We start from the raw sequence: 27,812 nt of genomic DNA on the forward strand, positions 1-27,812 counted from the left end.
ACTAAATGGCTAAAATTGCAAGTAATTGCTAAAGAAAAAAAAAACACAACTAGTGTCATGTAAGTTAGAGAGTAAAACTTACACGGTCAGAACGGATTCTGACAGCGAAAGTAAGCATGTTCGATTCAGTCCCAAAAGAGTCCATTTTGTCACTGCATGAAGACAAAGACACAAAAAAGATTCTCAATAGGGTAACCCATAACATGTGAAGAAGGTGACTGTGTATGTAGAAAACGATAGTTACTCAAATAAAAACAAATTTTCAACAATGTGAATCTGGGGCTTTTGAGGATAAGTTAAAAAAAAACATTCATGGGTCCCAACAATTTTTTTTGTCAGATATGGTAAACAAAGAAGAGCATATATTCATTGTGCATGATAAAAATCGTTTTAACACCATATAGTTACCATTTTTCCAGTAATAGGTAAGCAAGATCTAACGAAAATTTACCTTATGTTTTCTGGGTTGATTGGATCGATAAGAGGTAGACAACGTTTGGTTTTTGATTTTTACTTCTTGTGGGATGGGATAACTTCGAACTTTATGAGGGAGAGATTTAGTGAATGGTAAGAGAAAAAAATGATGGTTGAGTAGATATGATGATGACGGTTCGCAGTTTAAAAAATTAATTGCAGGAAGAAGGCTTTTCACCTTTCCACGCGTCTTATCACAAAGAACTAGTGTCATGCAATTTATTATTATTACTTACTTAAATTTATTATTATTACTTAAATCTTAAGTTAAAGATTTAGCAAAAAATGTGTACAAAATTTATACCTAAATTTCAATTTAAATTACCATATGTTTTAGTTAGTGGGTTTTAACTTTAAATTAAAATTCCACAATGGTTTTTTAAACAAAAAAGTTTTAGTATAGCCCAATCCTTTGGTTGGTTTTTGTTAACTTCATTTTTTTTATTATGGTTTTTCCCATTGTTTATTAAGATTTATTTGTGCTCGAAAATAGTAATAAAAAAACAGTTTGAAGAAAGGAAAAGTGGAGATAAAAAAACACAAAAAAACAAAAATTGGAAAATAACATAATTTCATTCATGACAAAGAGGAAGAGGGAAGGGGAAGGGGAAGAGGAAGGGGATGGGGGAAGGGGATGGGGGATTACATTTTCATATTAAAAAAAAGGGGGGGGGCATGGAAGCCTACTCCCATAAGCCCCCCTGAACAAAACGCCCCTGGTGGCCATTGTTGTGCCAGGGGTAGGAGATTTCGCCTTCACCATCCACCGTCATCCTCATCATGAAAATACCAGAGGCTAGCATCTGGAAGTGCAATCGGACCGGGCCGTTTGGATGGTAGAGGCTGATCACCTCTTTACTGAAGTCTTTCCAGAAGTAAGCATGTTTGCCCCAGCGGCGAAGACGGCAGGAGAAGGAGTTGCCCACAGGGTCGATGATGGTGACTTCATCGTCGATCTCGTCTGCCCAGTCATTCCAGAAGTTTTTTGGGATGAAGAAAGAACGTTGCTGTAGAAAACAAAAACAGAAACAAAGACGTAAGTAAACAAACTTGAAAAAATCAAACAGAAAGCAACAAGTGTAGTGTAGTGTTGCAAACTTACATCCTCCCGATCCCACTGGATCGTGAAAGCTCTCCAGTTGAATCCCCAGACGGAAGGTTCCATGAATCTGGTAGTGGAGTGTTCTGGGAAAGTTGAAGACGAGAAAGGAGAAGATCTAGTGTAGTGTTTAGGGTTTGTGAGTTTTCCTTATTTGCCTCATGGAAGTATTTATATAGTTGTGGAAAGGTGGTGAGTGCGGTTGTGAAGGTTTAATAAAACGTGTTTCATTGATTACCCCACTACTTCGTGTTCCGCAATGGTTCATTTTCCCGGAGTGATTTGAATCGTTTTGCCCTTTGCATCCAACCTTTCATTTAATCCTACGGTTTGGACGCGGCCAGGCTTTGACGTTGATTTAATCTATTTAAATGGAACCCTTTGGAATCTTAATCAATGGTGGAGAATGCACGGTTGCACTAATTCGAAGTACAACTGAGCGTAGATAACCAATATTCTAACTTTGGAAGATGAGATGGAGTAATTTTTTTTTCCGGAAAAATCTTCTAATTTTTTTTTATTTAAAAAATCACACATATTTTTATTTAGTTAAATAATGATTGTTTATTAGCTAATTATACAATTACGTAATGAAGTTACAAATTAGTTAGGATTTTAGGTAAAAGTTTTGTGTTTATGAAAGATTAAGGCCAATTAACTAAGGTTGTGTGTTCTATTAGGTTTATGATAATTAAGGCCCATTAGCAAAGGTTGTGTGTTAATAGGATTATGATAATTAAGGCCCATTAGCAAAGGTTGTGTTAATAGGATTATGATGACCTTATGATAATTATGGGTTGCTGACTAGGGTTTGTAGCACTAGAGGTGTGATTAGGAGTTGTTGACCAGGATTATGACCTTATGAGAGTGATTAGGGTTTGCTGACTAGGGTTTGTAGCACTAGAGGTGTTCTTAGGAGTTGTTGACCAGGATGATGACCTTATGAGAGTGATTAGGGTTTGCTGACTAGGATAGTGCATGTGTGATTATGGGTTTGCTGACTAGGGTTTGTAGCACTAGAGGTGTTCTTAGGAGTTGTTGACCAGGATGATGACCTTATGAGAGTGAATAGGGTTTGCTGACTAGGATAGTGCATGTGTGATCATGGGTTGCTGACTAGGGTTTGTAGCACTAGAGGTGTTCTTAGGAGTTGTTGACCAGGATGATGACCTTATGAGAGTGATTAGGGTTTGCTGACTAGGATAGTGCATGTGTGATCATGGGTTGCTGACTAGGGTTTGTAGCACTAGAGGTGTTCTTAGGAGTTGTTGACCAGGATGATGACCTTATGAGAGTGAATAGGGTTTGCTGACTAGGATAGTGCATGTGTGATCATGGGTTGCTGACTAGGGTTTGTAGCACTAGAGGTGTTCTTAGGAGTTGTTGACCAGGATGATGACCTTATGAGAGTGATTAGGGTTTGCTGACTAGGATAGGGCATGTGGGATCATGGGTTGCTGACTAGGGTTTGTAGCACTAGAGGTGTTCTTAGGAGTTGTAGACCAGGATGATGACCTTATGAGAGTGAATAGGGTTTGCTGACTAGGATAGTGCATGTGTGATCATGGGTTGCTGACTAGGGTTTGTAGCACTAGAGGTGTTCTTAGGAGTTGTTGACCAGGATGATGACCTTATGAGAGTGAATAGGGTTTGCTGACTAGGATAGTGCATGTGTGATCATGGGTTGTTGACTAGGGTTTGTAGCACTAGAGGTGTTCTTAGGAGTTGTTGACCAGGATGATGACCTTATGAGAGTGAATAGGGTTTGCTGACTAGGATAGTGCATGTGTGATCATGGGTTGCTGACTAGGGTTTGTAACACTAGAGGTGTTCTTAGGAGTTGTTGACCAGGATGATGACCTTATGAGAGTGATTAGGGTTTGCTGACTAGGATAGTGCATGTGTGATCATGGGTTGCTGACTAGGGTTTGTAGCACTAGAGGTGTTCTTAGGAGTTGTTGACCAGGATGATGACCTTATGAGAGTGATTAGGGTTTGCTGACTAGGATAGTGCATGTGTGATCATGTGTTGCTGACTAGGGTTTGTAGCACTAGAGGTGTTCTTAGGAGTTGTTGACCAGGATGATGACCTTATGAGAGTGAATAGCGTTTGCTGACTAGGATAGTGCATGTGTGATCATGGGTTGCTGACTAGGGTTTGTAGCACTAGAGGTGTTCTTAGGAGTTGTTGACCAGGATGATGACCTTATGAGAGTGATTAGGGTTTGCTGACTAGGATAGTGCATGTGTGATCATGGGTTGCTGACTAGGGTTTGTAGCACTAGAGGTGTTCTTAGGAGTTGTTGACCAGGATGATGACCTTATGAGAGTGATTAGGGTTTGCTGACTAGGATAGTGCATGTGTGATCATGGGTTGCTGACTAGGGTTTGTAGCACTAGAGGTGTTCTTAGGAGTTGTTGACCAGGATGATGACCTTATGAGAGTGATTAGGGTTTGCTGACTAGGATAGTGCATGTGTGATCATGGGTTGCTGACTAGGGTTTGTAGCACTAGAGGTGTTCTTAGGAGTTGTTGACCAGGATGATGACCTTATGAGAGTGATTAGGGTTTGCTGACTAGGATATGTAGCACTAGAGGTGTTCTTAGGAGTTGTTGACCAGGATGATGACCTTATGAGAGTGATTATGGGTTGCTGACTAAATGTCTGATAATTGATATTTTGAAAATAAAAAATTATTTTTTTCAAAATATCAATTATTAGAAATTCATGAATAGGATAAGTTAAGTGTGATTACGGTTGATTAGGATTTTATGATTAGGATAATTTAGGTTTGAGTAGCACTTGTTATGTAAGATTATTATAATTAAGGGTGTTTCACATTGTAGTTGATTAGGTTAATTACTGTGTGATTAGATCTATTTGACGAAGATTATGACGTATACTGTTCAATAAGACTTGTTGATTAAGATCATGACCCTAATTAATTTAGAACGTCCTAATTTATTCAGATAATACAGTTATCGGTAATGGAAACCGCCTTTCCTCTCTCTCGCTGAAAATGTCAAATCAATTCAAATCAAAGTAGAAGGAGCCAGCTTGAAATCGTAGGTGACGTAGACCTGCGATAGGTTCAAATGCGTCAGACGTAGCAGCACCAGCGACAGAGTTGCTTGATTGATCTTTACGGAACCCTATGACAATCAATCACGGTACAAAGTCAGTCACTGTAGCACCACTAAAATGTAAAAGAAATTGAAATCAGCCAATCAGGTCAAGGTTTATATGAGACAAAAAGCAATAAGTGGAGACCTTACATGTGGATGGAGGGTTTTATCAATTGGATTGTGGTTACTGAATTACATCAATGACCCCTCATTAACTTATGGTGTATATGAACTAGGGTAACCCTATGAACTAAAACTTAATTATTGGACCCATATAAGCCATATTAAGAAGCACATAAAAAGCAACCTTATGTTTAGTAAATTTTGTTTCTTACAAAATTTGTTTTCAAAAATTTAAATCAATTAAATTTTGGAATCTCCCTCATTTGATGAACAAGGACAATAGGGTCATTATACGTGTGTAGTGGAATGTAGTAATGAGGAAATGGGGACCAAGTACAGAGATGTGATGTTACTTCTATGAAAACTGCAATTAAAGCAAACTTTGTTTATCCTTTAGGTTGTGTCACATTTAAACAATCACAACGGCTAGTAAAGGCACATTGCCTATATATATGGCCCTTTACTTTTATCCATTTATTTAATCACATTCACCTAGACAAACAAGTTCTTCCCTTGCAAATTAGCTTATGTTGTGTGGTATGGAGGCTCCAATGATCCACCAGCGTCCAAGATCCAAAAGATATGTGGTTTTCAAGGGTAGGGAGCCAGGGATATACTCTTCATGGGGTGAGTGTAACAATCAGGTTTCTGGATTCTCAGGCAATTTGTACAAGGCATATAACAGTGAGGAAGAAGCTTTGTCAGCATGGAACCTGTACTGGGCCAAAGCAATGTCAACAAAATATGAAATGGCTCATGTGGACATGTCAATTGCTGGAGATATGCAAACTAAATCACTTCCTGGAGATGAGTGTATGCCACAACTTACGGACATTCAAGAACCAACCAAGAGTTCTCATCCACATGAAACCCCAACTGTCAAAGAAGAAATTGTTGAAGGCAAACTAACAACTGGTGGTGCCATTCTTTTTGGAATATTCGTGGGTGTAATCCTATTGAAGATATGGCAGCTCATATTTTAAAGTGTTGTTGCCTTATCCACCTAATTGTTGTTAGGACCTTGTTGTTAATTATGCTAATTTGGGTATATATACCCCATCAATGTTTGAGCCTAATCCTATAATTTCCTTTGCATTTCAATTTGTGCCTCTTAATATTTGTGCCCCCCTCACATGGAGATCCAACTACATATCCACTGGATAAAGAATTTATGTGCTGAACCAACTTTGTTTAGATTGAACTAAATAGTTGAACTAGTTAGTAAGCGTTGAGTTGCGTGCTGTTCAGTTTAAGACAAAATTAAAAACAAACATCGTCGTACGACATAAGTAGTTCAAACCAATTATGCGATGACACGTAACCACACTGGTTTTAGAGGGAAAATTTTTGTTCGGACAAGCTTCTTCCCAATGTGGACCAAAATAAGAGAAACAACCAATCACCATATGGACACGTAGCGCGTTTACTTTTGAAGAAAATTAGGTTTCAGGAGCGAGAGCATCCCAATGTAATCGGTTGGCCGAATGAAATCGTGACACGTAAGCTCACCTACTTTATGTTCAACAAAGGTCTGAAGTGCTTCATTCACATTCTACACACTTGACACTTCTATGCACTGCACCTCTGTTTAAACAATCCAACAACCAAAGTGTCAACAGTTGATCTGAAGATCCCATGGAAGATCCCATGGAAGAGATTGCATCAATGAACTCTGCCGGTGTTGAAGCAAACAACAACATGTAAGTTCACTTAAGCCATAAACCCTATTTGTTATTTTTCCCTTAAACCCTAAACCCTCAGCTCAAACTAATACTTCTGTCCTCTTTACTGCAGGTTGGAGAAGGCTCACATAGAGGACAAAGGGCGCGGAAACGGAATGGATGTTAAGGACGATATCTCACAAATTAAAATGGCCATTAAAGCCCTTACTGAAACGGTGACAAAATCACTTGTGCAGAACAAGGTAAGTTTATCTTTTCCAGTTGCTATTCATAAATCAAGTCTGATGTGGTTTAAAAGCTCTAATAAATTGTATTTTTTACTAATAACAGGTGATGAACACTCGTGTTGACGAGTTGAGCTTGACAATGACCAGCATACAACACTCCATTCACCTGATGGGGAAATCAGTATCTGCAAGTGATGTAACACATCTGAAGCACACTCCAAAACAAACAACACAAACTGATGGAAGTCAAAGCTGCACCCCAGTGGCTGCAAGTGAGAACGCAACACCAAACACGACTGCTGCTAAATCTGTAAACAAGAAACGCGAGGTGGACCTTATTGGGGATGAAGACCTTGACTTGCTGACATATATTTCAGATGATGAATACGTGGCTGATGACAATGACGAGGTTATGCTTAGCCATGAACAACACAAGAGTGGTGCATTTTCTATCACATGGGGTCAAAGATTCGTTAACCAATCAGTCAACAAAGCACGCAAGACACCAGAACAGCCTAGCCCTACTCAGGTGGTGGTTCATTACCAAATTATTTTTTTATGAATCGTATGTGTACTGTAGTACGCTTGCTGATGGTGTAATATCTTTGTTTTGCATCGACTGAGTCTGATTCGTGCATTCAACGTAGATGATGGACTAACAGGGAAAAAACTTTTTCATTCACCAACACCAACCAAACGTAAGGGCAAAGATTCCAAAGCCGATGAAGATGAAGACCTTGTTAGCGACAACACTGAAATTTTACCTTCATCAGATCCCCCAAAGCCTGACAAAAAGGGAAAGGGCAAATTGTCTGCTGCAAGTACTCCAAAAAATGGTAAAAGGGGTAAAGAAAAACCACCTTCTTCAGTTGCTGAAACACCTAAAAAGAAAGGAAAGGAGATTGATACTACTCTGAAGCCAGTTGAAGCTATCCTCAAAGAGATGAAAGAACCTAAGGGTCACACATTGCCTCAGGTTGTTTTAGTTCCTTTTTCTTGCATTTGCCTTTGATGCAACAGTTTATGATGAAAATGACATGTTTATGTTTGTTTTGACATAGGGGATTCTATGCTATTTTCCCCCAACAGAGGAAATGCTACTGGGGATGACTGAAGTGAAGCTTGCTTGCTATGTGTTTCATCCAGCTCTGGAGGCAGGGTGAGCATCTTTTTACTAAACATTAACGACGTGAACATTATATTAATTGTCACATAAAAACATAATTGGATGAAATTTGGATACAGGGAAGTGTTGATGCGTTTGGGAGACATGTCATTGACCAGGCTAGATTTTCACTGCATGTGCCCAGAGATAGACATCAGACCAGAGGTAATGTAGACATTACTAGAAGTACAATCACTAATATCTGAATGTATTACAATCATAACTGTATGCATGACACTTTTCTCCATTAATTCCAGATGGTAACCTTAATGAGCATGAAGAGCACATGCGTGCAACATGATGCAATAACTCCAACGGTGTGGTCACTTCCACCAGCTTTCGTGGTGTGTTACGTGAACAATTATAGTGTTTATAATATAGTAGTACAATATTGGTTAAAATGGAAAATTTCATTGAATTGCTTCTTTTTGCAATGATCAGGATGATGTTTTCAAGGGACATTCAATTAAACAACTAACAGAGACATATGCTGAAGTCTGGATGAAACCTTTTGAAAGACTGAAATATGTAATCCCTCAGCAAATCTTGTCAACTTTAATTCAATATCAATGTCAATGTCAAATTGTTTTTGGAATTCCCACGTGTTGACTACAATTTCTTCTTTGTGACACAGGTTTACCTTCCCATAAGAAATGAATATGGCCATTGGTTCTTAATGGTCATCTCCCTAGTTCATCAAAAGGTTTTCCATCTAGACTCATATTTGAATCGGATGGATGTTCTACAACGGTCTGACATGATCACTACTTTGGTACAACATATTAACCTTTGTATAATTGTGAATTAAATCTGGAAAATGTATTAGAAGTTGTCTTCACATTTGTGCTTTAATCAGACCACCGCTGTATCGGACATTGTCACAATGGGGGTGTACCCACCATTGTTGACAAAGCTTGCTGCGAAGTTCCCGTCCTGGAAAATCAAAGAGGCTACGGGCACACCGAACTGGGGAAACAGGTTGGCCACATCATTGTAGTCCGTAGTTGCCAATAATATTTTGTTACTGGATAGTTGGTAATCCATTGACTGTTTAACGTAACAATATCTTCATGTATTGAAGCAAACACTCTGGCATTTGGACAATGCATTGGATGGAGATGGAGGATGCATTCAATCCAAATCTTATTGTCAGTGTAAGCACACTCTCACTCTCACTGCTTTTTTGTTGAATACAATAGCTAAACTCAAAAAGAAGCTTACCATATTTTACTTTCAGATGATGCCAAGCCCTTTGAGGATGAGGTTGACTCTTTCTTTGCTGACTGGATGGTACAATGAGGAGAGGAGGAAGCTACAGACAAGCAGTGAGGCCTTCTGGGATACTCTGACAAAGCTGAGTTGATGTTGGGTGGTAGTAGGTCATGCACATAGTAGCTTAAGATTTTTTGAGAACTGGACGAGTTTTTTGGTACTGTGTATGTTCCCCTCGTACTTTTGGTTTGTAATGTGTATGAACCTGGTTAATGGTCCAATGTTGTGGATCTTGGTGCTTCTGAACCTGCTTAAAACTTTTGGCTCGTAATGCTTACGAAGCTGCTTATTGGCCTGGGCCCGTTAACTTTTTATTTTGGGCTGGCCCAGAAAAAAAAAATGTAATTGGATCTTTAGGTGTTTCTTTTGGCACACTTATGGAAAAATATATGGTTGTTTGTGGCAAATTCTGTTTTTCGTTCATTCTACACTTTTAATTTTATTAGTGCACCTTTAGGCAGCACTCATAAACCCTTTCCTACCCCAATATGAACTGCATATTAAGTCAAAACATGCAAATAAACTACATATTAAGTCAAAACAATAACATAATATGAATCCAACATCAAATTAAACTTAATACACACAATTCAACATTTACTCAATACAAATCCAACAGTAACACAAACTGTTTTGTACCTAATACACCACAATCTAATTATACCCATATTAGGGTTTCATAGAACTAAACTACGTCAGCCTCCGTAAACCACACCAGAAAAGGATCCACAACCTGAAATTTATACGCATATTAAGCACAATGAAACCATTCATTTGAACAACATAAGCACATGAAATCATAAAAGAGAGGATAGTTACCTCCTCAACATCTGTCTCAAACATTTTCATTTTCTTCTTCAAATAGTCTCTGGGTGAGACCAGCACCAATAGATCTAAGTTCCTTGTTGAGTTCCTAGTTGAGTAGACGTTTGGCCATCTCTACGTGTGCATGTTGTGCGGTTGTGTCCTGGCTTGCCACAGATACCACAGCGAAGAGTACGCTTACCTTTCATTGACCGTTGAGAGATAATGGCCCCACATCCTTTAGATCTGACAACATCAGGATTCCTAATGTGCCTCTCTTCACCTTCCTCACCCTGTCCCTCATCAACTGTTGCACCATGGTCAGCAGCACCATCTCCAGCTGTCACGTCAACCTGTGAATTACTGCTCAGTCTTTTACAGTGCTCAAATACAAGTGATTTGGTCTCTAGAAATTGTGCACTTGTGCGACAAGCAAGTTTGCACAGGTTTCTACAACTTGCAAGCAATGCAGAATATCGACAGACTGTTAGTTGATCCCATTCATTCATTTCAGTTTCTCCAAAGCCCTCAATAGATTCCTTAGCATTAATAGTCCACCTAGCAAGAACAAGGGATTTAGGAATCTCAACCATATCTATGTGCACCATCACAGAAACAATGTGATCACAAGGAAGGCCTACTGACTCCATTCTCTCACAGCTGCACTTTAACTCACTAGTAGGTTCATAATAAGTAACTTGCCAATTCCTTCCAGTTGAGGGGTAATGCTTCACAAAGTAGATAACACACATTGCTGTTCTCTTGAACCCAAAAACCCTCCAAGTTGAAGCCCTTTGAAGAATAGCCCTAAAACGAAGAAATATGTTACGCGTGTAGATCTTTGATGCGGACCTCTCCAGTGCTTTTAGAGATGTCAACAACACTTGTTCCCCATGTGTTGAATTAAAGTCATCTTCAACCTCCTTGAACCTAAAGTAGGTCATGCACCTATGAAAGTTCTTCAAGAAATTACACAAATTATTTTTATAATTCACATATCTACCGAGCTGAGCATGCAAGCCTTCAACTCGCGAGGTGGTCCTAAAACCACCAAAAAACTGACCGCGCATGTATGCAGAAGCCCACATTTCCTTCTTCTCATACGTCTCCTTCACCCATGGTTCATCTTGAACTTCAAATTCTATCACCATCTTTTCCCACCTATCTTCAAACCCAGCCACCTCATAGTCACCCAACATGCATCTTTTAAACATTTCTACGAATTTGGGCTTCTTCACATTCCTTCCTGCGTTCTCCAATAAATGCCACGCACACAACCTATGGTGGGCATCGGGGAATACTCTTCTAATCGCATTCCTCATGGACTTGCATCCATCAGTAATGACAGATACAGGAGCTTTGCCTTTCATTGCATCCACAAATTTTTCCAGCAGCCATACATAGGTTTCTTCTTTCTCATCAGATACAATTGCTGTGCCAAACACAATGGTCCTGTTATGATGGTTGACTCCAGACAATACCACAAGTGGGCAACTATATTTGTTTTGTCTATACGTAGCATCAAATGCTAACACATCACCAAAAACACCATAGTCTCTACGACTTTGTCCATCGCACCAAAACAAGTTCAGCAACTTTCCTTCCTCAGACTTCTTATGCTCCAGTACATGTCTGGATCTGTGCTTCGCAAAGTACGCAGATAGCCAAATGCACCTCTTGCATCAGGCAACTGGTTTCTCCTCTCCTTATCCAATACATTGTACATGTTCCGCTGATTAAAATTTACATTCAGATACCCACCCGCTTCACCAGCAAATGATGCATAAACTTGGGGAGGTGAAATACCAACTCCAATCATGTTGTTCATCTGGGAAACATCCATGTCGCACATCTTCCTATGACCGGCTAGCAAACCTACATGCTTATCAGGGACAACCAAGTGACTATGGCCATCATCGAGATGTTTAACAACCACTACTACAGAAAAGGCTTTTCGCCACGGTTCCGCACGCCCTTTAGCCACGGTTTAACCGTGGCGATAGCTTGCGTGGCAATTGCTCAATTGCCACGGTTCAAGGGCGAACCGTGGCAATTGATTCGCCTATTACCACAGTCGGTAAAGGATAACCGTGGCAATAGGGTCCACATATTGCCACGGTTACCCACTCAACCGTGGCAATAGAGTCCACATATTGCCACGGTCAAGTACGTAACCGTGACAATATGAGGCTTTTGTACCACGGTTTTTTAACCGTGGCAATATGTTGTACACCTGGGCTGTGCAATTACCACGGCCAGATTTATGTTTTTTTTTATTTGATCTGGTCTATGCATAAATTGCAGTACATTTTTTCAAGAAAAATAAATTTCATAAAATCTCATGTTGAGAACAACATTCACATATTCTAACAGAATTACTCAAATATTCCAGCCTTGAATAACAAAACAATACTAAAATCCATGTCACTTTACTAATTTGTCTAAAACAATACTAATTGTTGTTGAGAACATACTCTCTCAAGAAATTAAAGCAAGCTACATCAGTTAAAAGCATGAATTAACAAAGTTTTGTTGGAATTAGAATCGGATCTAGCTGCATCCAGAAAGACGCGAGGGAGAGTAGAGCATCTGCAACAACTTGCCATAATGCACACTGTAGCAGAAAAACAGCAGTCCATCACCAACAGCACAGCAGAAGCCGAAACAAAAATACTACAATGCCAAATTTAAACAGTGCAAACACAATTGAGCAACACTATGTCAAAGCCACTACTTTGTTTACATGCACTTTGATAAAGCTAAAAATAACCAAACCCTTTTTGTTCTAGGAAGAAACATGTAGCAAATAAATCATGGAAACGGGTCGTTTGAGAGGGAGGAATGTATATTAGTTAAATGCAAAGCACTAAGTAGTAAACCAGAAGTAACATGGAAAAAAAGGGAAATGCATGTCACCTGTTTAGGCCTTGTCATTATTGTAGGGCTATGAGTTGTATATCCTTGTGTTGCTACTTTGCTCTGTTTGAGTTGATTTTCCAAGGGACCAAGCCTTCAAAAAAGCAACACACGAGGTAAGAGGGAGGGAAGTTATGTATGTACATTTAGGAAAAGAAGGAGAAAAAAATGGTGAAGCAAGCAAGCAAACTGATTGACATGGTAGAAAAGCCATGAACCATGAGGAAAATGGGGGAAATGGCATGGCCAAGTTATTCCCTGACTATAGATTGTTTTTTCCATCTAAGAAATGATCCAATTGTAAACCACTACATACTTTCAATTCCCCGATGCCATGAATCATGTGGAAAATGGGGAAAATGGCATGGGCTCAAATTAAACACTGAAACAAATTATACATGAATAGGATAAAAAAAACACTAGTAAACTCCAAGACCCTGAAAGTTTTCACACCTCACAGTCATTTGTAAAACTGAATCACTATATCTCACTCAACAAAAATGAGAACATAAGACAAAATAAGCAACCAGTGGACTAAAATCAATAAGAAAATGACTCACAGAAGTCTCAGTTTCTTCATGGTTGGTAAAGAATGAGGGATATTTTGGCTCAAATAATTGCAAGCCATGTTTCTGCAATAAAGAAGATTCATCAGAAAAACTCACTGCTGAAGACACAGGGTCACATAAACAAATAGAATTCACTGATGAAGGAAAAAATCATCAGAACAATAGGCTTACATATGTGTGGCATTGGGTGGCAAACTATATGGTATCTCACCAACTATGTTGTTAGAAATCACATCCCTAAATAAACAAGAATATGGAAACAAGTAAGTCACATATGTTTACAGTGAAACAGAACAACTTGAAATATATACACAATTACTTACATATGCTTCAAGTTTTGTAGATTGTGAAGCAAGCCTCCGAGATACCTAGTGATGTTCAATCCTTGAATTTTGCTGCATAAAGACAAAAAGTAGGTAATTAAGGGGTTCATTAATTAGTGGCAATGAAGGGTATATTATAAACCTTGTACAAGTTAATCTCTCAAAACAGAATTAGTTGGAGCATAATAACAAAATTAAACCAAACTGATCAACTAGCAGACTAACATGTAATAGCTTTCCTAACCAATTACATAACTGTGAAGACTAACTATATTACGTCCTCTAACACACTCCAAAGCACCATGATAACCTCCAAAAGCATATTCACTGCCATAATTTTCATAGTAGCCATATCCACTGTCAATGTAGTCATGACCAAGCTCAGAGCCATGGTCATGCTTAAGAGTATTTACTGATGTTGTTGTCATCATAGTTCCTATATACATCCTTCCTGCTGCCGTAGCCAACACCTTGGTCAAACCCATGAGCATAGCCACTATCATAGGCTCATAGCCATCCCCATAGACCTTTTCTTACCCACCTTCACAGTTTTTTTTTTTCAGGCAGTTTCTGTTCCATCTTCTTAATGTCTTATGTTTGAGTCATGTGTATAAATAAAAGTAAAACTCTAGCAAGGAGCGCTAGCTCTACTAGGATGTGAATGTACCCTGCTTAGATCTAACTAAACGTGATAATCATTTTAAGTACTTCAATTTTGAACACTTTTTGAGATGTAATATGAATATGATCACCTTGGTGTAGTAGAAGTTTACCATGCTATCATCTTTTACATCATTGCAGAATCCAAATTAGAACCCTGCAACAGCAACCACACTTTTTAACAATCTCTGTCCCCTGTGAGAGACAACATTCTGTGCTATGTCTGTTTCATGACTTTCATCTGTCCCTTGCCTTTCTCCATTTTGGACCTTCCTTCATCCGAATAGGCAAAAGAAACATATTATAAATAAATGCAAAATTTACTATGACATGCTAAAACTCAAAGCTTCCCCAACAACTAAAAAGCCAAAGCCATATCAAAGTGAAAAAAAAAAAACGAAAAACAAAAAATATGTTCTTGAATGAATCATTACCAGGACTATGGGAAGAACTGATAGAACTACCATTGAAGTTCTGACCCAGTTGCTTAAGAGCTTCAGCTTGCTGATTTAGGATCAAAGTGCACAATTGCAGCTCAAATAATTTCAAATAGAAATTCTTAAAATAAAATCAGACCACAAATATTTAAACTTTCATATTTGAAAACCCAAATGTTGGCAAATTTACAATAAAATAGACTAAGATTGGATGACTGAAAGCATGTTATTCTCAAGTTATGAAACATGAAAACAAGAGCTGTTTTAGTACAGGACTTTAGACCATTCTATAGGAAATGGAACATGAGCACTCAATATCCTGTGAGGAAAATGAAATGCTCAAGCAAGAGTTGGGGTGCTAGTTCTAAATGTAAGTATCTATAGTGTGAACAAGCAAGAGATCTGCTCTATATGGAAACAGAAGTCTAATGAAAACATGAGCAATGGGATAACGAAGACATGCCTTACTAGTAATGCTTCTGAACAAGTGGAGAGTTCTTACCCAAAGGTAGCACAAGTCTAATGAAAATCAGAAAGAGGTTACAAACATGAAATGTTCTTTACTAGTAAAGATAGAGACAATGTGCTTAAGAACAAAAGTCCAATGAAAATGAAAACAAACACAAGAGCACACCTAACTAGAAAATATTAGTCAATGTGATTCTGAACGGAAGTTTTTAAGAAAATGAGAACAAGAGGTTACACACAACGTGCTTCACCAGCAAAGATAAAGTCAAAATATTTCTGAACAAGTCACAGTTCTTCCCCAAAGGAAATGCAAGTTTGATGAATTAGAAACAATATAATTTGGCATGAGGACGAAGTTACAAAGTAAACTAGGAAACTCATAAAGCCCCACTTATTTGGCTGCTCCTTCAAACAAAATTTGGTTGATGACCCGAGATTTCACATTAAATTTAGTTGGATGAAACCCAATATAGATAAAATTTAATTTGTCTACTCTACACTATAGAGTTGTTTGTTTCATTACAGGTGTATAACTGATGACCCAGAGCATGCTAAAGGACTCCACACAAGAATGGCAAATGAGCTCAGAACTTTGAAGTAATTTACCCAATCAACCAAACTATCCTCTTCATAATCACCAGTGTTGTCTACCGGCCGTCGTCCTGTAATGAGCTCCAATAGCATGATACCAAATGAGAAAACATCAGATTTCACAGTTAATTTGCCACTTGATGCATACTCAGGAGCCAAATACCTGAATAAGACACCAAGTGATTAGACCAATTTGGTATTAGCAGACAGAAACATACACATATAATGATATAAAACTTTGTGAATTGTTTGGTTTATTAGTATTTTACCCAAATGTTCCCATCACACAAGTAGAAACATGTGTTAGTGTCTTGATTAAACTTTGCCAATCCAAAATCTGCCACCTGAATAGATAAAACCAATGATTACCAATAGGAATCAAGAGCCACAATTCTTAAAATATCTCTAGCTCATGAAATTTGATATACATACTTTGGCATCAAAGTTGTTTTCAATTAGAATGTTTGCACCCTTTATGTCTCGGTGAATGATGCGAGGGTGACCTGATTGATGTTTCCCATAAGTTAATAACAATGATTTCATCCTTTTAACAAAAAAAAAGTCTACACAAATTGATTATTTAAGAGAAGATAAGCATGCATATCACTTACAATCCTCATGTAAATAAGCAAGTCCTTTGGCTGATCCAATCGCAATTTTGAGCCTGGTGTCCCAGTCCATCAGTTATACACAAGGATCGCTACCATTCCATCCTTGAAGCTCTGGTGGGTAGTTCAAGGTTCTGTATAGGTCCTGGAGAGCAGCCACTGCTCATAAAAAAGAAAATTACAAGAAATTGATTAGTAGTTTCAAAAATCAAACACTTTTCGACTGAATTGATTCAAAGAAATTCCCAAGTATATCTATGACATTCACACACTTCAACAATCGAATAAACACAGATACGAACCTATACAATCAATTTCAACTACTCATATCATCATATTCAAAAAAGATTACAAAATTTCCTTCACTCCTTCTCTAACCTTGGTCCCTTGAAACCCTAGCTAGCAAATAAAATAGCCGTGTGAGAGATAGAGGGAGGGAGAGAGTGTGAGAGACAGAAATGCATACCTAAAACGTCTCTAGCATGACGATGATGGGCGATGGCGCGACGAAGAACAACCACAGAGAACGACGCGATGGAGAACAAAAGAACGAAGGAGGAAGACGCGACAGAGACCTGTAGATGATAGAGGAAGAGTGACGAGCTTGACCTCACGAAGAAGATAAGCGAGACCATGGTACCGTCGCCGTGAACAGAAGAGAGGCTGCGAGGTCGACCTCGAGAAGAGAGAGCTTGGGTCTGCCGCCGTCGTTTTGAAGGGTTGGAGTGTGGAGAGTGGGATAGAGGGGAGAAGGTTTAGGGGTATCTATTGTCACGGTCCCTTAAAAAAATAATAAAATATTGTCCCCTATTACCACGGTTCCGCTTCTAACCGTGACAATTGAGCTTTTGCCACGGTTCCGCCTATAACCGTGGCAATTGAGGCGTGGCAAAATGTCATTTCTGTAGTAGTGAACCCAACGTTGACCATATTCAGATTCATCAATATGGACCTTGCAGTGTGCTAAACATCCACACCTAATGTCCCTCCTAGGTTCACGCTTGCGAACTCCATCTTCCCCAAATCTATCTTCTCTGTGACCTTGTTTATGACAAACAAAATTCTGCTGCACAATTTCTCCCTTAAAGTTTTTCTTGACAACGCTCCGACGGGCAGAAAATCCATTAAAGCGAGCATACATATTGTAAAAATCGTAGGCAACATTGCGATTTAAAAACCTGTATTTCTTCATGTCTTCAAATGTTAAAGTGACGAAATTGATGTTACCCATATCTTCAACACCATCTATGGGAATTGTACAAGTTTCTCCAATGGATTGCACAGCATCTTCACCATCACAGAAGTCTTCAATTTCCTCACTACCAGAAGTCTCATTCTCATCATCACTATCGGACTCCTCGTTCACCTGAACAAAAATAACGAAACCATTCGCAATAAGGAACAAGGATAGCATCGTCAATAAGGTTTGAAAACAATAATTACCAAACCTGCAAAAAATCTTCTGCATTATCAATCTTTCTTTCTCCTTCCCCAGTGGCCATCTTTGAAGAGTTGAATAATCGCCGGAGTACTGCCGGAGCGATCTACAAACAGTAAATCTCAAACATCAGTTATGTGTATTCGAATTGAACTAAGAGCATCTCAACATAAAAACGCGAATTGGGGGTTTTCAGATCTATAAACACGACAAACGAAAAATCGTGATTTCGAAGGATACCTTTGTTTTCGCTGCTATGGGTTACGGGGTTCGTGGGTTGGATCTGCCGGAGGAGGCTGGTGGGGGTACAACCAGAGGTAAGGAGCTAAGGGTAAAGATGAATGTCCTTCTTCTTGAAATGTGAAATTAATTCCAGCTGAGAATATATACTGGTAATTAGTGCGGAATCATGATTAGCAATTAATGGAATAATTAAAACTTTAACTAAAAACATTTACTTTTAATTTTATTTTATTTTTAACCGGAAGGGTGATGGTAGGTAAAAAACAGGGCTCCAAAATTAGAGCCCGAAAAGATGGGATCCATGGTAGCCCGAAAAGAAAAGTGGAAATGAAAATATTATAATTTCCAGATTAAGTAGATAAACAACGATGGAAAATAATTTGTTATAATCGAGACACTAGTAGTGGATGGTAGTGAAGTTAGTAGCGCAAATCATGATGGCAGTGATATAATTTCCAGATTTTATCACACAAAGTAGTAGTTCCATAGCCATTCTAGTGATGTTTCATTGGAGCTATAACAAAACTTGCACACAAGTTGCAGTGGGTCTTCTTAGAGCAGTGGCAGCCAACATAATATAAGCAAAAAAAGCCCCGGGTTAGCCCGTCCCGCTGCGGGTTGGCCCGCCAAGATTGCAGGGTGGGGCGGGTCGCATGGTTTGCAGACTCATTTTTGTGGCCCACCCTTTTTTTGTGGGGTTGCGGGTCAAGCCCGCTTTGACACCTCGTGCCTGCTACCCACGGGTAGATATGTGTACTTGTACCTGCTAGTTTCCAAACGGGGACCCATTTAACGGGCACTAAACGGTCTGGTACCCGCGGGTATCCATATCTGTAATTTTTTTACTGTATAAATGATTTTATTTCTTCCCGAGGATCCAAACTGAACATGCAACCAAAATTTTCACCCAGAACTAGACTCACCCAGGTAACAACCTCACTGATTCCAGTTACCTATATAGATACATGGGACTATGGGAGTGATGATGGAAGCGCTTTCGTTCTTGATTGTGATTAAATTTTTGCCAGTGATGTGTCTCCGTTGGGTTATCCACGACCCTAATTAATTATTTGGTTCTTTGCTGGTTTGAAGAGCGAATGTTACTTTTGTTGGCTACACCGCCCAAACAATCCACTAATGTAATCAATGTTAGTGGAGAAGACTCAAGAGTACATTGCAACTAAATGAGGTGATGAGGTCATTTAAGGATAGTTTTTTTTTATACATCGGAAAAGGATATTGTACTAGCATTGGGCTTACAACCTTTGTAATTTAATGGGCTCACCAACTTTGTAATATTGGGCCAGGCGACCCATGACTCGCACAGGTCAAAACCAGCATATAAATAAAGGACACCGCCCAAGCGGTGGGGGATCCAACACTTTTTTAATCATTTGATACTTTGTCATATTTTGCTATTGCCTTCTAATTGCTTAGCCCTGACCGGGAGTTCTAGACCGGAACATTGGCGCCCACCGTGGGACCGAGGAATTCAATCCTAGGCTTCAAATTCACTAAAAATGGTGAATCGATCTAGGGCGAATGGAAGGGATAATCATGCTAATCATGATAACGTTCCACCTGACATTTTGCAACAGATCATGGCGGATCTAACTGATCTCCGCCAGCACAATCAACAACTGCAAACTCAACTTGCTAAAATCAATCAAGATCGGAGCTTGCATGAGGGCGATCGTAGAATGGCAGAGATGGTGGTAGATTTTCAACCGTTCACAGATGACATTGCGAACACTACCGTTCCAGATAATATGAAAACACTGGTTCTTGATTCATATTTTGGAGATTCTGACCCAAAGGATCATTTGGTGTACTTCAACACCAAGATGGTTATTGTGGGTGCTTCGGATGCTTTGAAGTGTAAAATGCTTCCTTCAACTCTTAAGAAGTCAGCAATGACTTGGTTTACAACGTTACCACCACGTTCAATTGCTGGATTCATGGATTTGTCTGCGAAATTTTTGTCGCAATTCTCAACTAGTCGCGCCCAAAAGGTAACTCCATCGGCTTTATTCAATGTGCAACAAAGGCCTAATGAAAGTCTTCAATCTTTTATGGGGCGTTTCAATCAACTATCGGTGCATTTGGAGGACAAGATGCCAGAAATTTGCATAGCGGCTTTCGAATTGGGTCTTCAATCAGGAAGTTTGAATAGCAGTTTAAGCCGTAAGCCCGTGGAAACGATGGCGGAATTGCCAAGCAGGGTGCAAGGTTTTATTCGGGAAGAGCAAAGTGATCGTATAAAGAGAAACCGCAAGAACGCAACGGTTACTGGCCAACAACAGCAATCAGATTCGAAAAAGACGACTGTTAATGACCAGTGCTTGGGCGGAGCGGTTTCAAAAGGAGAAAGAAGTTACAATAATTCAAGTCGTTTTGATAACCGCTCTAATTTTCGAAATCGTGCTCAGCCTTATGGAAATCGTGGTTATGGACAATCGATGACGTGGACCAGAAACCAACAAGACAGGTCGACCCCACTGGCGGTTAATTTGACTGAAGCTTTGCACATGTGTTTGGAGGCTAACACGATTCGTTTCCCAAAGCAACCGAAACGCCCACCGAGCAACGTGGATAGAAATAAGTGGTGCGAGCACCATCGAATTGCGGGACATAATACGGATGACTGTTTCACGTTAAAGAAGGAGATTGAGGCTTTGATAAAGGTAGGCTACATGCGTCAGCTGGAAGGGCGAAAGGAATCAGATGGAGCTGGAACTTCAACGAAGCGTGATGAAACAGGAAAGGAAATTGAAGAGACAGAGCCAAAGAAGCAAGCTGGAGGTGATACAAAAAGGCGTATCCGTTCCATATTTGGAGGATTTCGGGAGGAGGCATGACTAATTCTTCCAGAAAGAGGCATGTTCATTCCATAAATGCTGTATATGCTAATGATTGGGGAAGTTGGGGAATCAACCAGCCCATATTACATTTACTGTCAGAGACTTTGAGGGAGTTCAGCCTCATGAAGATGATCCCATTGTAGTGATGCTAAAAATTGCTGATTATGAAATTGAGAGGGTACTTCTGGATCAAGGGAGTTCAGCAGATTTGATATATGGCGATGCATTTGAGAAACTAGGGCTTACAGAAGCTGATTTGTTGCCATATGATGAGGCGTTAGTTGGTTTCTCAGGGGAGAAAGTATTTGTTAGAGGGTATGTGGAGCTGAATACAGTGTTTGGTGAAGGTAAAAATGAGAAAGCCTTTGCCATTAAGTTTCTTGTGGTAAAGTGTACATCACCGTACAATGTGCTTATTGGAAGACCATCGCTGAACAAACTTGAGGCAGTTATTTCAACAAGACACTTAACAGTTAAGTATCCGTTGGATAAGGGTGGAGTTGGAACTTTGAAAGCTGATCAAGTGGTAGCCAGGAAATGCTATTATGACAGTTTCAAGCAGTATGGTCACATGGGAAAAAGAGCAGTGAAGGAGGGACATAGAGTATTTGGGGTAGATGTTGATCAAGACGAGGTCAGTTTGGATCCGAGAGAGGGCTTCTCCGATTTCAAGATGACACCAGAAGAGGAAACAAAGAATTTGAAAGTGGGGGTAAACTTGACTCCAATTCAGGAAAGCAGATTGGTGCAACTATTAGCTGAAAACATGGATTTATTTTCTTGGAGCGCGCGAGATCTTCCGGGAATTGATCCAGAGTTCATTTGCCACAAACTGGCACTGAATCCTGGTGTAAAACCAATCGCCCAGTTGAAGTGTAAGATGGGCGAAGAAAAGGCACTTGCAGTGAAAACATAGACTAACAAACTGATTGATGCAGGTTTTATAAGGGAAGTGAAGTATCCTACTTTGCTGGCTAATGTTGTTATGGTCAAGAAGAGTAATGGAAAGTGGCGAATGTGCACGGATTATACAGATTTGAATAAACATTGTCCAAAAGACTCGTATCCGTTACCAAACATAGATAAATTGGTTGACAGGGCTTCAGGGTTTGGAATGCTAAGTTTGATGGATGCATATTCTGGGTATCATCAAATTCGAATGTATGCGCCAGATGAGGAGAAAACTGCATTCATGACAAATCAAGCAAACTATTGCTATCAAACTATGCCATTTGGGCTTAAGAATGCAGGAGCCACATATCAGATGTTGATGGATAGGGTTTTTGAAAAACAGGTAGGGCGCAACATGGAAATTTATGTGGATGACATGGTGGTCAAGTCAGAAGAAATGAGTGGTCATTGTTTAGATTTAGCTGAAGCCTTTGGGGAAATCAGAAAGCATAATATGCGCTTAAATCCGGAAAAATGCTCTTTCGGAATTCAAAGCGGAAATTTTTTGGGCTTCATGATTACTAGAAGGGGAATTGAAGTTAACCCAGATTAATTCAAGGCAATTCAGGAAATGCAAAGCCCAACATCAGTCAAAGAGGTACAGAAGCTAACAGGAAGAATTGCGGCTTTGTCACGATTTTTACCATGCTCGGGGAGTAAGGCGACTCCATTCTTTCAATGTTTGAGGAAGAACAGAGCTTTTCAGTGGACGGATGAAGGTGAGCAGGCTTTTCAAAAATTAAAGGAGCATCTGGCTAAGCCTCCCATTTTGTCAAAACCAATTCCAGGTATTCCGTCATCAATTTTCATTTCCATATCAGATAATGTTGTGAGTTCTGTCTTAATACAAGAACGCAAAGATGAGTTGAGAATTATATATTTTGTGAGCCATGCTTTACAAGGGGCTGAGGCAAGGTATCAAAAAATAGAAAAGGCTGCATTAGCTTTAATCATCTCCGCCCGAAAGTTGAGGCCTTATTTCTAAGGTTTTCATATCAAAGTCAAAACTGACTTCCCACTGCGCCAAGAACTGCAAAAGCCTGATTTAGCAGGGCGTATGGTTTCTTGGGCTGTCGAGTTATCAGAATTTGGTATAGTATTTGAGAAGAAGGGGCAAATAAAGGTGCAGGGTTTAATAGATTTTGTGAATGAAATGTCACCAGAGGAGAGAATATCAGAGGAGGTAGAATGGGTTTTGTCTATTGATGGTTCATCAAATTTAAAAGGAAGTGGAGCTGACATAGTTTTGGAGGGTCCAGGCGGAGTAACTATTGAGCAATATCTTAAGTTTGATTTTAAGGCAAGTAACAACCAAGCGGAATATGAAGCAATAATAGCAGGAGTACGGCTTGCCATGGAGATGAATGTACGTTGTCTTTTAATCAAGACTGATTCTCAGCTTGTGGCAAATCAAATAAAGGGAGATTATCAGGCGAAGGATGTCCAGTTGGCTAAGTATTTGGTAAAAGTTCAAGAGTTGTTGAAACAGATGGACAAGGTTCAGGTTAATCATGTGCCAAGGGAGGAAAACACCAGGGCTGGCATCTTATCTAAACTAGCAAGCACAAAAAAGCCAGGTAACAACAAGTTAGTGATTCAAGAAACTCTAAAGGGCCCAAGTGTGAATGACGATGATGCTGTGATGGTGACAAGCGGAGCAGTTTTGGATTGGATGGATCGAATCCGAGTGTGCTTGAAGGCGAATGGGTCAGACTTAGCTTTGTTTTCAAAAGATCAGATTCGAGAGGCAAGTCACTACACGATGATGGGAGGGCAGCTTTACCGGAGGGGCGTTGGAATTCCTCTGTTGAGATGTGTCAATGAAGAAGATGCAGAAAGAATTATGTTTGAAGTACATGAGGGAGTCTGTGCAAGTCATGTAGGAGGAAGGTCTTTGGCTTCGAAAGTGCTGAGAGCAGGTTTTTATTGGCCAACTTTAAAGGGCGATTGTATGGAATATGTCAAAAAATGTAAGAAGTGTCAAGTCTTTGCTGATCTCCATAGGGCGCCTCCAGAAGTTCTTAGTTCAATGAGTTCTTCATGGCCATTTGCAATGTGGGGAGTTGATATTTTGGGACCATTCACTCCAGCTGGTAGGGCTGTGCAAAATAACCGATCCGATCCATACCCGAAATACCCGCTGCAGAATTTCGATGTCAGACGGATTTTAGCGGTTTATGCGTTCAAACGGGTTGTAAAATCGGGTGCATATGGTTACTATTGGTCGAATTCGGTTTCAACAAATCTGAACCGTTGAAATCCGAATCCGACCGCTGAGATGCGTGCATGAATTTAAAATATATACTAATATCTTGTAGTTTCACTTCGTGATCCCCGCACATCATACATCGTGATTCCCGTTCTGCTTTCCAACTGACATTTATTATTCAATCTTTTTGACTTTTCCAACCTGCAATTGTCATTTATGAGAACACTTTTTTTGTCCTTTACCACCTAACACTTATCATTCATATATTTTTATATTCTTTTTAGCTTTTTACCACTCACGTCTCTCTTTCTTTTCTACTAGTTTTCTTTGCTGTGTCTAATGTTCTCCATTGTTAAAGATGAAAGGAAAGCAAAACCTTTCTCTTTCATAAAAAAATTGTCTCCTCACATCAGAAATAAAGACTCACCCAGCACTCCCCTCGTCTTCACTTCTCCCCTCTCGCCTCCAACATTGATTCACGCTCACAGTCTCACACCCTTCCACCACCGCTGTTCTTCTCCTTCTTCCTCTTTACAACCGCACCTGCTCTTAGCACCATGGCGTCATCCAATCTGCCATCATCTCCTTCTTCTTTTTTCTTTTTCTGGGTAAAGGTTTGAGAAACTCATCTCCTCCAAATCCGATCGAACCCACCCGATTGACCCATTTACCCGCTTAACCCGAGACCCGCCAAATCGAAGCTGTGTTTGGGCGGAATCGGTCCACAATATCATGCACTCGGTTTTGGTCAGTTGGGAGATTTTGAACCCGAATCCGGACGTAACCCACCGGTGCTCAGCCCTACCAGCTGGAGCTCAAGTCAAGTTCGTCTTGGTAGCAGTGGATTATTTCACAAAATGGATTGAAGCGGAGTCCATGGCGAAGATTACAGCTGAGAAGGTTAAGAAGTTTTATTGGAGGATAATAATTTGCAGGTTTGGAGTGCCAGCAACAATTATCTCTGATAATGGAACACAGTTTACAAGTAAGAAAGTCAAAGATTTTTGTGAGGAGATGGGAATTGAAATGAGGTTCGCCTCAGTGAAGCACCCGCAATCTAATGGGCAGGTTGAAGCGGCAAACAAGGTCATCTTGAATGGTGTGAAGAAGAGGTTGGGCGAAGCAAAAGGTTTGTGGGCTGAGGAGTTGATAACTGTGGTTTGGGCTTATAACACGACACCACAATCTACTACTGGAGAAACACCTTTCAAGCTTGCTTATGGAGTTGATGCAATGATTCCGGTGGAAATCCAAGACATGACCTTTCGAGTGGCAACGTATGATGAAAAACAGAATCGAGAAAATGTTCTAGTGGATTTGAATTTGGCAGAGGAAATGAAGGCTGAGGTTCGTTTAAGAGAAGCTGCAGTTAAGCAAAGGTCATAAAGGCGTTACAATACTCGAGTGGTGCCCAGGAGCATGCAAGTGGGCGATTTGGTATTGCACAGAAAGGCGAAGGGCCCGACTGATTCGAAGCTGACACCTAACTGGAAGGGGTCGTACATGATTTTGCGTGATTTGGGACATGGGGCTTACCACCTTGAGGAGCTATTTGGGCGCATGATTCCCGGGGCATGGAACGCGCAACACTTGCGTTATTACTACAGTTGAAGTTGTGTTCTGACTATTTGGTTTCAGTTTGTTTGTTGTGTTCAAATACTACGTCGTGTTAGTTTGCTTTGTGATTTCAGTATTTGTTTCATGTATCAAGACTATGTGGTTTGTCTATTAAGACTTAGTAGCATGCACTCTTTTCTCTACCCAGAAGGGAGAGTTTTTAACTAGGCATGATATTATATTCTAATGAATAAACAGGTATGCACTCTTTTCTCTACCCCAGGCGGGAGAGTTTTTAACGAGGCATAACCTTTAAAAAATTTCTTGAGTGCTTTCTCAGCATTTGATTCAATTTTCAACTCAGGTCTATCAATTGGGCGACGCTAGGCAATTGAGAAAGAGTAAGTCTCTTAAAACTAGAGCATTTGGCCACGAATTCATAAGCACAACCTTAATTTGGATTAAGCTTGTCCAAATTAAGCACAAAGTCTCCAAGCGAGCAAATTTTCAGATCAGAATGAATTGAACTTCTGATTTTTTATTTTTTGATTCAATTCAAAAATGCAAAGGCCTTATGAATTCAAAGAATAGTTGTTAAAGGAACTTAAAATTTTTTCTTTTCGCAAAAGAATTGATAAGCCCAGCGCTATGCGATCAAAAGGATCCAGATGAAAGGTACTTTTGCAATGAATTATTTTCATTTTCTCATACTGTGGATATGTTACTTTCAGTTTAGAAATCGAGATAGCCTTTAAGTTGAATATTATGTTAGCATTAAGATAAGGGAAAAATACAAGTGTGGAGAATGATGTTGCCTTGAGATTTAGCGATAACAACAAAGTTTTCAACATCAACATTCTTGCATTAATTTAAAGAGAGGGTAGTACAATTCAAGATGAGCGGAATATTTAGAAAGCTAGAAATTAGAAAGCAGGGAACTAAAACAACCTTTTGGTATAAGACCAAGAGGGAAACAAAACATCATTTTCTATTTCTCTGGCGAAGGATTAGTGATTTTCTCCTTCGCCCTCCTTGCCATTAATATCTTCGCCTTTGTTGTTATTTCCTTCTTCTTCATCTTCTTCTTCTTCTTCTTCTTCTTCTTCTTCTTCAAAGATAGGTATGATCAATTTTCCATCAATGATCCTGGCATAGGGATCAATGCCTTCAGTCTTAAGGGGCAGGTTGGGATTGAGGAAAAAAAATTGTTTTTTAGCTTTGTCAAAGCCAACTTCAAGTTGTGACAGAATGGAGGATTTCAGGGAGGCAGCATCCGCAGAGAGGTCGGCAACCGACTTCTTCAGATTCTCATTTTCGGAGGCTAAAAGGCTCGCCTTTTCTTTCAATTTTTGGGCTTCTTCTTCCTTCGCCTTCATCAAGGCTTGGTTCTCTTCGGATGTTTTCTTCAATTTTTCAAGTTCTAAAGCCAGGTCCGCGGCTTTCTTCTCATTAGCTTTGTTAGACTTTTCCATCAACTTCATCGCCGATTTCAGTTTGGTGTTCTCTTTCTCCTGATCTTCAAGTTTTTTGGCGGTAGAGAGTCCGTCAAAGCCGTTTGATTCAATCTCTATCATATTGGAAATCGTAGCGATTTCCAAACTCTTGGTCATGACAGCTTGACATGCCTCTTGAAGGCCAATTTTTCTTATCTTCTCTCTGTCCACCTCAAACACAAGATTTGTGTCTACCAAGGAGTTGAAGTTAATCCTGGAGTCCCAAAGCGATGTGACTTCCTCTGAAGTCATGTCTTCGAATTCTTTAAGTTCATATTTCCAAGAAAGGGGTGGGGCGCTGGAAGACCCATGTTGATTTCCTCCCTTCGCCACAAACATGCCCATTGTAGATTGAATAGTAATTTTTTCTGCAGGCTTCTCAATGCTCTGCTTCATTCTCTTTCTCTTTGGGGGAGGGTTGTTTTCGGTTTCAGAGTGGCTTCCTTCAGGTTCAGTCAAGGTTTTGGTGGGCGTAGCTTTGTTCTTCAATGCCTGCTGTTCCCGGCGAAAGCGGA

General features: G+C 39.8%; 4 protein-coding genes across 5 annotated transcripts; all 4 read right to left on the reverse strand.

Annotated features, from left to right (window-relative positions):
- Positions 1–10,062: 10,062 nt before the first annotated feature.
- LOC130745532 (protein FAR1-RELATED SEQUENCE 5-like) lies at positions 10,063–11,816 on the reverse strand. Its single transcript, XM_057597840.1, has 2 exons — positions 11,602–11,816; positions 10,063–11,482 (listed from the first exon to the last, which is right to left on the reverse strand). The coding sequence occupies exons 1-2, from the start codon at positions 11,814–11,816 to the stop codon at positions 10,063–10,065; spliced, it is 1,635 nt and encodes a 544-aa protein (XP_057453823.1).
- A 504-nt stretch (positions 11,817–12,320) lies between these two features.
- LOC130732029 (protein STRUBBELIG-RECEPTOR FAMILY 2-like) lies at positions 12,321–14,829 on the reverse strand. Of its 2 annotated transcripts, XM_057584160.1 has the most exons (5): positions 13,782–14,057; positions 13,630–13,695; positions 13,450–13,521; positions 12,890–12,983; positions 12,321–12,587 (listed from the first exon to the last, which is right to left on the reverse strand). In XM_057584160.1, the coding sequence occupies exons 1-5, from the start codon at positions 13,889–13,891 to the stop codon at positions 12,492–12,494; spliced, it is 438 nt and encodes a 145-aa protein (XP_057440143.1). In that variant the 5' UTR covers positions 13,892–14,057; the 3' UTR covers positions 12,321–12,491. The 2 variants fall into 2 exon arrangements, 1 of the variants encoding a protein (XP_057440143.1); XR_009016922.1 differs by adding an exon at positions 14,534–14,829 and having other exon boundaries at positions 13,450–13,853.
- A 723-nt stretch (positions 14,830–15,552) lies between these two features.
- Positions 15,553–16,632, reverse strand: LOC130732030 (proline-rich receptor-like protein kinase PERK7). The gene is given in 5 exon segments (XM_057584161.1): positions 15,553–16,100; positions 16,207–16,245; positions 16,247–16,281; positions 16,370–16,440; positions 16,549–16,632. Coding segments are annotated over 5 exon segments (450 nt in total). The 5' UTR covers positions 16,619–16,632; the 3' UTR covers positions 15,553–15,865.
- On the reverse strand, positions 16,622–18,047 carry LOC130745540 (uncharacterized). Its single transcript, XM_057597849.1, has 3 exons — positions 17,994–18,047; positions 17,467–17,911; positions 16,622–16,704 (listed from the first exon to the last, which is right to left on the reverse strand). The coding sequence occupies exons 1-3, from the start codon at positions 18,045–18,047 to the stop codon at positions 16,622–16,624; spliced, it is 582 nt and encodes a 193-aa protein (XP_057453832.1).
- Positions 18,048–27,812: the final 9,765 nt, after the last annotated feature.

Source organism: Lotus japonicus, chromosome 1 (assembly GCF_012489685.1).
Source record: "Lotus japonicus ecotype B-129 chromosome 1, LjGifu_v1.2".
Lineage (NCBI taxonomy): Eukaryota > Viridiplantae > Streptophyta > Magnoliopsida > Fabales > Fabaceae > Lotus > Lotus japonicus.